The sequence below is a fragment of the Sander lucioperca genome, chromosome 10 (genome assembly GCF_008315115.2).
Source record: "Sander lucioperca isolate FBNREF2018 chromosome 10, SLUC_FBN_1.2, whole genome shotgun sequence".
In the NCBI taxonomy this organism is placed as follows: Eukaryota; Metazoa; Chordata; class Actinopteri; order Perciformes; family Percidae; genus Sander; species Sander lucioperca.
Window position 1 is genome coordinate 4,485,521 of NC_050182.1, and position 11,040 is coordinate 4,496,560.

Genomic DNA, 11,040 nt, shown 5'->3' on the forward strand with positions numbered 1-11,040 from the left:
ATTTGACATATTTCTTGACTTGAATAAAGAATTTTGCCATCCTTAACTATTCTCAGTATAATAACAAAGATAAATGAAAATTTCTAAAGGCTCATTTGTTGGACCTTTCTTTGCTTGTTGAGGTGATTCTGATGGATTGAATCGACAGATAAAAAAGTGCGTGGTTATGGGGAGCAAGAAGAAAAGATTTCAGCACTGTGATTGTTAGCCAGATAGTTTTTAAAAATGCAGCAACAACGTTTAAAAATGCATCACCCTTCCTACCGTTCCTCTCATGTGTTGTCAACAGAGGTGTCAAAAGTATTCACATTCATTACTCAGGTAGAAGTATAGATACTAGGGTTTAAAAAGACTTCAAGTATAAAAGTAAAAGTGATGTAAGGAAAAAAAAAAAATCAATATAAAAATCAATATGCTTTTTCAAATCAGACGGCGAGTTTTAGAAACAATTAGCTCGTGGTACTTGGGTGCGCAGAGCTTGCAGCGCATTCGAAAGGAGTTATTTTTGCATCCAACCATTTCGAAAAATTCTTCCAGGTACGGCCAGGGATGGCTTGTTTTCCTGGCTACCAACCTCCTCGCTGGTGCTTTGTTGGGACATTTCGCTCGTGTTCTGTCTCTGCCACGGACATCTTCGTACTAGGCTACATACGTCTGCTATTTCCTTGCTGTAGTGTGACGTGATTTGCATCATGTGCATGTGCGATGGATCGCGTACAAACAAAAATACGGTGTCGGAATGGTATATGTTTATACTTCTCATCCAACCACAATCAAATTCACTCTATCCGGATGGCGCGATTTATCTGGATAGGTTTTTGTGTTTTTTTGAACGATGACAAGCCGGAATGAAAACAAGCCGAACTGAAATAGGAGTAACGAGGCTATTTTTAAAATGTAAGGAGTAGAAAGTACAGATAGTTGCGTGAAAATGTAAGGAGTAGAAGTAAAAAGTCTGCTGTAAAATAATTACTCCAGTAAAGTATAGATACCCAAAATTTCTACTTAAGTAAGGTAACAAAGTATTTTACTTTGTTACTTGACACCACAGGTTGTCAATCACTTTAGGAACAAAACAATGTGAAGAATCCTATAACACAAACACATTTCTATGGTTTTTTTTGCTCTGCTTTGGAAGCTAATATTAGTCCGTCCAATATGTGAATTTCCTGTCCAGTCCTCAGAGGATGAACCTGATGACTTTGATGAACATTGTCCAGAGTTCACATGAGAAAACGACTACAGATTTTGCTTCTCTGCCACTCCAAAGAGTATCAGGCCAGCACTAAGACATTAAATGATTGGTAATGTGACGATCCTCTGTGGTTGCAACTGTGTTTCTTTTCCAGTTCAAAGATAGTGTACTTTGAAATAGATATGGTTTTATTATTAAATAATAAACCTCCTGCAGCTCAATTAAGTATTTTCTTAATGTTTTAAGCGGTGATCCAGGAAAATCAGCAGAAATTAGAATGTTTCTTTGCTTGGGGAGGAGATGTGTTAAAATCCTGAGGTTTATATTTATTTTTAGCCATATATTTCTAGCCTAGAAATCTAGACGCACCCTAGCGGCAGCAAATTTAATTTGCAGCCAGGGGGGTCTAGGCACTCTCCGTTGGCTTGCGGGCTGGAAAAACCAAACTCTGGTCAGGCCAATCACATCGTGTCTAGAGTCGGTGGGCGGGGCTTATGGCTGCTGCTGCTGGGAACAGTCTTCTGGAAGACTTGGAGTTAAGCTTTTCTTTGAGAAACGAACAAAGAACGGCACTGAAATCATTCTTAAAAAAAGGAAGATGTGTTCGGAGTTTTGCCGACCAGATACGACAAAAGTTTAATCTATCAACTAGCTCCGCTACCTTCTTCGTTGCTCTGGTTGGTTGTAGCGCTATCCTATTGCGTGCAGAGGGAATTTGAAAAACAACCGTTTATCCCGCCCCTCAGATTGAGCTCCGTCAATGGTGAGTTCCCAGACCCAACATCTTGATGTGGGTCTGGCATGTCAGGCTAATATTTTTCACCATTTTCAGATAATTTCCTACATTTCCCCCCATTATAAACGATTACGTTGGGTACTCTTGTTGGTCTCTCTGTTTTAATGGTTTGAACCAAAATCAACACAAACCGTTGGCATTTTCCACGTTTGAGTTAATGTGTTGCTATGTAAAATGATCACTTCCTGACCCCCATTTGCACTTGCAACACATGCAACATCACGTGCAAACAACCTATTTAAATCTGCGGGAAAATTCTACGGAACATTCTGCGGGATTTTGCGTCCGCAAATTCTAGAGTGGCCCTGCTAATGACCAATGGAAATAAATTCTAACTGACATTTTTGGTGCCGGAAACAAACCTTCAAACACATTCAAAGACACACACGGTACAATCAGAAATCAGATTTAGTTTGCATTATGTTTTAATTGATCACACCCAAGTAAAACAACCATTCCACAGACTGAAACAGGCTTCTGTTACACAGAACAAGACAAAAGCCCACAAAGATATCCAAAAATTAAAACACTCCATGCTTTTTAACGACGTAAGAAAAACCCGTAACTTCACGACAGCAATCCACGAAACATGCAGACACGTCTCTTAATGAGACTCACGATGTGTGTTAAACAAAGAGTTTCTGTGACAAACAAAACTGACTGCAGTCTTCAACTCAAGTCTTTGGTCCCAGAAGCTTTTTAGACTTTGGTTGAGTTTGTTCTCTGGAAAGGCATGAGGAGCTTGTGGGCGCAAAGTCTGAACTTCTGATCCCTCACACTGTAAATGATGACATTCCAGCAACTGTTGGTGGCCAGAATCCAGAAGGCGAAAAAGGAAAAGTTGCACCATTTATTCCCCAAAACGTTCCCGACCACAAAAACGGCGATAGGGGTGAATGAGGCGGTAAACGCCAAAGTCAGCGTCCCGATTGTTTTGGCTGCTTTGATGTCAGAAAACGTAGGTTTGCTGCTGCTGCTTTGGCGCTCGCTCTCGGCCAGATGTTTCCTGCGCCTCGAGTGCTGCCTGATGCTGGACAGAGAGATGACGTTAATGACCACCGTTCCCCCGAGGAGCGTGAAGTCAAACGTGGGGAAGAGGAGGAGGATGTTCCAGGCCTGGCTGGGGAACTCGCCAATGGTCCCCAACGCGTAATTACACATCCGGCTGCAGGAGTTGTACTCCAGAGTGATCTCGTTGCTGAAAACCATCGGCGACACCGCCAGGAAGAAGCTCCCCACCCAGGAGAGGACGATGAGGATCGTGGTCCTTTTCCGTGTAATCACAGAGTCCTTGTGCAGCGGCCGCAACACAGCGATGCTCCTCTCGATTGTCAGCAGGAAAATGGTCGTGATGGAGACCAAGGTGCACCCGGCAAAGATGGGACCGATGACGTTGCATGGGTGGAAACTCACTAACTGCGAGTTGTAGGACGTCCACTCCGGTGCCGAGTCGGCCACCATGAGGTAGACCTCGGCGTAGACAGAGAGCGGTACCACGAAAATCCCCACGGCCAGGTCAGCCACAGCCAGGGAAGCCTTCAGGTAACCCTGCGGCGTGTGGAAGTGTTTCGTCCCGAGAACCACAGCCAGAGTCACCAAGTTCCCAAACAAGATGGCGACGATCAACAGCACCATGAAGAGCACCATGAGGATTTTGTTAGCCAGCGTACAGCAACACACGGTGCAGTGTGCCGGCTCAGTTCGGTCCAACATGGTCGCAGCGCTGGTCTCAATCATCGGATAAACTGTCACTGCAACATTCACTTCATGACCTGAAAATTAAAAAGTCAGTTAAATTGTGTTGTGTTTTAAAAGGTGAACATATCCAAACAACTTTAAATACTTACAAAATGCAAGGGCAAGTCAAACTCCTGTTCATTTTTTTTCTTAGAATCTATGTTCAGTGAACGACAGTTGGAGGTCTACAAGTCTTGGCTGGACATTATGTTTGCTTTCACACCTGAGCAGTTTGGTCTGTTTAAACCGAACCCTGGAGTGTTTAGTCTTAAAGTCCAGTTGGTTTCGGGCGGTGCAAAAGCTCATTTCAACTCTGGTGCGGACCCAACAACAGAACTCTGGTCGCGCTCTAGAGTTCGGTTCACTTTAGGTGAGAAAGCGATCCGACCCAAACACAGGAAGTGAACCAAAAACACTTACTAGCCTGCAGTGTCAACCTTGCATGTGTATCTGTCAGGCTCAGAATATGTTTAAGTGTTTAAGTGTCTGAAAACATTATGGAAAGGATCCCTACAGAGATAGACCTTTTTGTTAAAGAGTAAGATCCTTTTAGTTTAACATGAAACAGCCCCGAAATCACCATGTGGAAGACGAACCAAGACGGCTTTTGTTAGTTTTATTTTGTTTTGTGTCGACTTTGAATGAAGTGTGTTGTACGGTGATAGAATTACTGTTTATTTAAATGGAGTCTGGTGAGTTTGGCGATGGCGATTTTTCCAATACACCAGCAACCGTTTCGACAGTGTGACATTTGTTTACAATATTAGGTGGTCAAAGATGTCTTTAGTCAATGACAGCCTTAATTTTAATGTCAAAAAGTTACATATTACATCTTTAAGTGCTAAACTGTATATACCTATATACCTGTATACCTGTGTATATATATATATTTCATTTTATTTTGTGTTTGAATTAAACAAAAAAAATGTATCCTCCGGATACATCATGTCAGGGATGTGCTGACCTCATGATGCAAGGGAACTACAATGAAAATAAGCCTTTGGACTATTGTGTTTTGATCTTTCGGTTATTTTTAATGTCGGCCTGCGCAGAGTTATGTGGAGACTGTCCCCGCCGAAAAACGCTCCCATAGGTTGTTTGATCAAGCTGCAATCGCAACCTATATTTACATTTATCATGGTGGCGCCCTCTAGTGGTCATAGTAGTTATGAAGTATTTCTACCGGGCGCGTCTGTGCGACTCCCGCGAGCGATCACGGCCATTCAAGTCAATATTTGATATTCCACCAGCCGCGGTGCGTCCCAGAAGTGGCTCTCCACTCAAACACTAAACTTTTCCCCAGGAGACCGGGGTTCAAGTCCTATTAAAAAATTAAAGTAAACCGAGTTTTATTTTATTTTTTTAACATTAGGAACGCCACTTTCTGCGTCACCTTCAGGAAGTGAAGTAACGTCTGATTTGAACCCAAACCACGATCTTTTTCTAAACTTAACTAAGTAGTTTTGGTGCCTAAACTTAACCAAACTGGGACCATTTCACAATGTTAACGACGTGTTTAAAACTGCAACTGATATGTTCTCTGGTTTAGATATGAGGACGGAAAAATGCTGTTGTGGGTCGTATTAGAGGGGGGGAATAAATGACCGATATCATCATATGGTGTGAAGGAATTGTTGGTTTTGTGGTTCTTTTTGAAATCTTCAAAAAAAAGCAGCATTATCAGCTGGAGTCAACTGATGGTCTAAAGAAACTTTCTCCTTTATCAGCTGAATCAATAGCCCAACATGTTTCTTGTTCTTTTATGATTACTTTTCTCTTTATCTCTTTCTTCACTCTCTTTTCTTTCCTCATTTAATTGTTCCTTTCTTCTGTCCATGACTATATGTTTTATATATCTCTCTTCATGTCACATATTGTTGAAAAATTGTAGGGAACCCAAAATGCCGAGCCCCCTGAGGGGTTTTCTTGGCTTCCTTCATATGTCCTTTTTTACTTAATGTCTCTTAAATGTATCAGTGTTGCTGTGTTATGCTGTGTTTGTATGAATCAAATCAAAGGTTTGAGGTCTATATATGCTCGTTTACATGAGGCTGGATGAATGGATGAATGGATGGATGGATGAATGGATGGATGGACGGCTGGACGGATGGATGGACGGATGGATGGATGGATGGATGGATGGACAGATGGATGGATGGATGGACGGATGGATGGACGGATGGACGGATGGATGGACACTCCAGAGAGAAGAGATGGTGCGTCACAATCTCACCTAACAACAACAGCTGTAGTAGTAAACAAAACCTAGTCTGTGCTCGTGGCATCTTTAATCCGCAGAGACACAAATCCACACGCCTTCAGTTACACTGAAAATCTAGTCCTCATAATTTAGACTTTTAGTTCAAATTTAATATAAATGTTTGTAAATATTCAACTGTCAGGATGCGTTTTAATGGCTTGTGAAGAGATTTCTTAAATAAATGTTGAATCAAAACTCCAATGTGTTCAGTTTTTGTAGGAGCTCCGCATTCATTAGTATTATATTATATTAATAAAACAGAGACGCAGCTACAGGCTCTCCTGTCATCACTTATTTTGCTTTTCAGTTTCGGATGTCCTATATCCTCCAGCTTTTGTTTTCACTGTACATCTGTACACAGCGCGCAATGATGCAGAAACCTCACGCACATCCAGCCAATCTTATTTGGGATGCAAAAAGAAATAGGGGGGGGGAGAAATAAACACTTTCCAGCGCGCACGGCTCCGCGCTGTCCAGCAGCACTCTGTACGTCTTACAGCTAGGACACGCACTTTAAAAATGCATTGACCAGATATTATTGTCACAATCCTTCTGGTTTTTACAGTTTCTTAAAGAAATGCACTCCAAATGTTGGCTGTTACAGTTCAGAAGCGCGCACAGGTCTTCTGGATTTTAGCGCACTTCCAGAGAAGGTTAACTCATCCTCTGACTCACACATTATTGCCACGACATTAGACAACACGCACCAAACATTCAATATTAAATATAACGGGACACTCTACTCACTTTCATCTTTAAATTCTCCTTCAAGACGCGGAATCCAGCCGTCCGTGCAGCAGCGTTTTCCTGCTCAAAACATCCAGACAGAAATAAAAACTCCATAATCAGAGCCGGAAAAGAAAAAAATCTCACTTTCAAATGTGCGTGCGCATGGACGGGAGGATGATTGCGCACTGGTCCGCTCCGGAGAGGCGGTTAATGTGTCTTGTGCACTGGTTTCTCCATTGGCTGAGGGTGCTGATGACAGAGGCGCCCCCCCTCCCTGATGCTGCACACCAGTGGCTGAATAGGTGGATGGGAGTGTATCCCAGTGGTTCCCAACCTTTTATGGTCCGAGGAAGCCCCACAGCGCACAGATGAACTCACATACCCATTCATCCAGTCCCGATATTAGAGACCTCATGCACATATATATATATATATATATATATTGTGGCGTCCGGCGACGTTCGCGCGCAGAAACTCGAGTGAAGATAATGACCTCTTCTGAAGAGTCCATCAGGTTTTTATAATCCTCCGTGTCCTCCTTGGCTACTAGCAACTGCATGGAGGAGGGGTGGAGGGGGGTGGTGCGTGATCACGGAAGGCTTGTATCACGTGGAGGCTGTGTATGTATATATATATATATATATATATATATATATATATATATATATATATATATATATATATATATATATACACAAGTTATCTTAAATGGTAAAACACCAAACAAGTGTTTAAAAAGTGACATTTCACCTTTAAAACAGTGGTAATGTAAAAGAGCGGCATGAAACAATTGTGCAAAAAAGTGATTATTATTCAAATTTGGCCTGTTTTCAAGACAATACTTCATTAAATAGTTTTGCTCTTTTTTTTGATAAATAAAAAAAGCACCAGTTCATTTTGACCTGGGGATATCCGGGCTAATATTTATTTAGTTTAGGTGCAGTTCCTCGAGCAGGCCTAAGCCAAATGAATGTATCTAAAAAGACTTTTCTCAGATCTAATAATTGTAGTCGGACTTCTTTAGCTTTAAAGATTTTAAGATTTACAGTCTATGGTTTTAATCAAATTCCAACACTCGAAATCTGGGGTAAGGGATGTTCTTTGCACTGTACCTATTGCACAGGGAATGATTAATCCAGCCGTGTATAGAGTTGAACAAGAAGCCCGGAGAGAAAGAGAGAGAGAGAGACATGTCACAGACCAATTAGACCATTCGGCCTTGTTTAATTACCGTGAACAATGCCTAATCAACTGCTTTTATACAGAGCTCTTTTAGCCAACGTACTTCAAATTGCCTCTTATTCACACACACTGTGCAACCCTGTCACTTACAAATTATGTTTAAATAGAAATAAATAGTTTCCCCCCTAAGTGCAGGACTCTCAGGCTCCAGAGTTTAGGATTCACATCCACACTGTGTTTAGGTAACAAAAGCTTAGCTTGGCATGGCACTGCCCGGACTATCAGGAGCGGAGTGATTTGAAGCTCAGTGCTTAAGGACACTTTGATATGTAAACAGCAGGAAGCCCCTAACTGGCCTTAGTTCAAACCTCTCTGAGTCAGAGGCATTTTATTTAGTTTGCGATGGGATCACACCAGCCTCGACGCCAAATCTGGCCAGTGGTGTGAAGTGCGGGGGCCCCTTTACTACTTCCAACCCCTCTACTTTAGGCGCCCTTTCTCCGACGACACCCATCTTTAAACCCAGCCTAAATTTTTATCTCAACTACACACCTGTAAAGTTTCATAACCGCATGTTGCGCGGTTGTGACGCTATTGAGGTGACAAATCTGGCTTTTATTTTGTTTCAGTGTAATTTTTTAAACATTCTTTTTCTGTTTTGTGCATGCTTATTAGTAGTGAACATTGCTTACCATACAGTTGTCCATTGATATAGCCTGTGTGTGTGTGTGTGTGTGCGCTTGTTTAACTATATTCGTGGGGTCCAAAAACTGCGAGTCCAGTATACTTGTGGGGTCCCGACAGCTTTGTGGGGCCAAAATGCTGGACCCCACAAGTTTAAAGTGCTGTTTGAGGGTTAAGACTTGGTTGTAGGATTAGGGTTAGAATTAGGTTATGGTTAGGGTGAGGGTAAGGGTTAAGGTTAGGCATTTAGTTGTGATGGTTAAGGTGGGGGTAGGGAATGCATTGTCAATGATGGGTCCCCACAAAGATAGTGAAACAAACCTGTGTGTGTGTGTGTGTGTGTGTGTGTGTGTGTGTGTGAACCTGACAGCTTACAGCGTTATGGGGACCGGCTTTTATTGTAGGGACCGAAGTGTCAGTCCCTTTTAATTTAAAGCAACAAAGTGATGTGTCCCCTCCACAGTGTGTGTGTGTGTGTGTGTGTGTGTGTGTGTGTGTGTGTGTGTGTGTGTGTGTGGAGGGTCTCTAGCTGAAGCTCATATGTTTCCTCTGTCCTTAAATTCAATGCAAAACAAAACAGACAAAACAAATTCAGGATGAAATCAAATGCACTCTGGAAACTAATACGAACATGTTGCTTGTTGTTTTGAACTCACTGACAATTTTAACGCCCAGCTATCCGAGTCTAAACCTGTCTCGCCTCTTTCTTTGAACTCCGAAACACTGACACTCATTTGCAGCCTTTCAGGACGTGAGTGTACAGGAGGAAACACTCCTGAGTGTGGTGTAATAGTATCATGCATCTGCATGTTTGGCTCCAGTTCAAGTTGACACAACAAAACAACATCATAATCCCGTGCTTCTCTGTGTGTGGTGGGCAATCATTAATCCCGAGTCGCAGCGGGCTGCAGTCCAAAGCTTCAGATCACAGAGCGTTGCGTTTGTTTCTGGAGCTTACATTTTAATAAATAAATAAAGATCTTATCGCTGTGATCCCTAGACTCCTGTGATGCTTTACGAAACAGCTGAAAATATTTTTATGCAGACTTTTTATTTGTCTCTGCTCTTATTTTCTGTGCTGCTGCTGTGATTGTAATCTTGTCTGTGCTGTGTATTGTTGATATCTGTCTTTTTTTATTGCTTGTATTGTGTAATTGTTTCAATGTTAGACACTAGCGATTTTGTATCTGTGAAAGGTGCACTACATAGTTGAAAATTAGCCGGCTGGCTAACACTGGCACATTTACAGAAATGTTGAGTAATGTGTGTTGTCCTTTATAAATAAATAAATACAAAAAAAATAAACACAAATACATAAACCTTACTTACTTACTTAAATCAGACGGGTGGCTTCACCCAAATATCTAACTTTTATAACCACTGCTCCTCCGTATCATAAAGATTGAAAGGGAATACCCCCAATTTTATAACTTGACATATGTTGTGCTTGTGAACCTCATACAAATAAGCCACTGAACTTAGTAGTCAACCTCTCTGCTCCATAAGCAGCTGATCCTTCCCTTCTAACACATTCTCATGAACGTGTTCTTCGTATGATCGTGTGATATCGTACGAAAATGTATGCACGCCAATTTGTAGGATATCCTACTTAGAGAAAGTCCCGCACACTGACCATTACGCAAGCAATAATTTATTTAGAAAAATACAACATCTCGGTCTTAGACCTTCATCAGGTAAATATCCTACTAAATTAGGGCATCTGCCAGCTGGTGGCGTGATGCGGGCTACAGACCTCCGTGAGCTGTTGGTCATATCAGTTGAGTTTAGCCCAGAAAAGGCAACTGTGAGCCGGGTACAGAGCACCGCGAGGAGACGGTCCTTTCAGAGGCCGTGGCAGTTAAGTTTAGCTGGGAAAAAAACGTGACCACCATGCAGTGACGACAGTTAAAGGCGTACTATGCAGTTTCCGTGTCAAACAGCGACCCCTAGAGTCACTGTGGAGTACTTGTACTTAACGTTAGCTTTGCTGCTTTTTAGCTCTCACCAATCAGTCCTTCCAGAAAAATGCAGAGTTTTTTTGTGACTGTTGCGGGCAAAAATCCTTCATTATGCGGCACGTTTTCATAAAAAGTGCGATGGAATATGCGGGATATTTATGCAATTTTATGCGATGAAATTGCGGGAACTTGCAAAAATTGCAGGTTTCAACATGGCTTCATCGCGGGGTTTGCAGCTTTTCGATGATGTTCACGTCACGTAATTACGTCACTTCATAACGTTCCCATGGCAACAGGGGAAAATGGCTGCTCTTGTGTGAAGTAAATGCAACATTTTTCAACTTTCTGCTAAGATATATGTGACTTTTTTGCAACAAATATGCAGGGATTATGAAATCATGCAAGCCCCCGCATATTTATGTGGCGAAAGTGCGGCGTATTTGAAAAAATGCGGCCCCCGCATAAATATGCAGACTTTGGCTGATTATGCACTGAATTA

The 11,040-nt window shown here is 42.0% G+C and overlaps 1 protein-coding gene across 1 annotated transcript; it reads right to left on the minus strand.

The window, feature by feature from the left end:
• Positions 1-2,398: 2,398 nt before the first annotated feature.
• LOC116064261 (5-hydroxytryptamine receptor 1B) lies at positions 2,399-6,884 on the minus strand. Its single transcript, XM_031319332.2, has 2 exons — positions 6,736-6,884; positions 2,399-3,763 (listed from the first exon to the last, which is right to left on the minus strand). The coding sequence occupies exon 2, from the start codon at positions 3,726-3,728 to the stop codon at positions 2,691-2,693; it is 1,038 nt and encodes a 345-aa protein (XP_031175192.1). The 5' UTR covers positions 3,729-3,763; positions 6,736-6,884; the 3' UTR covers positions 2,399-2,690.
• Positions 6,885-11,040: the final 4,156 nt, after the last annotated feature.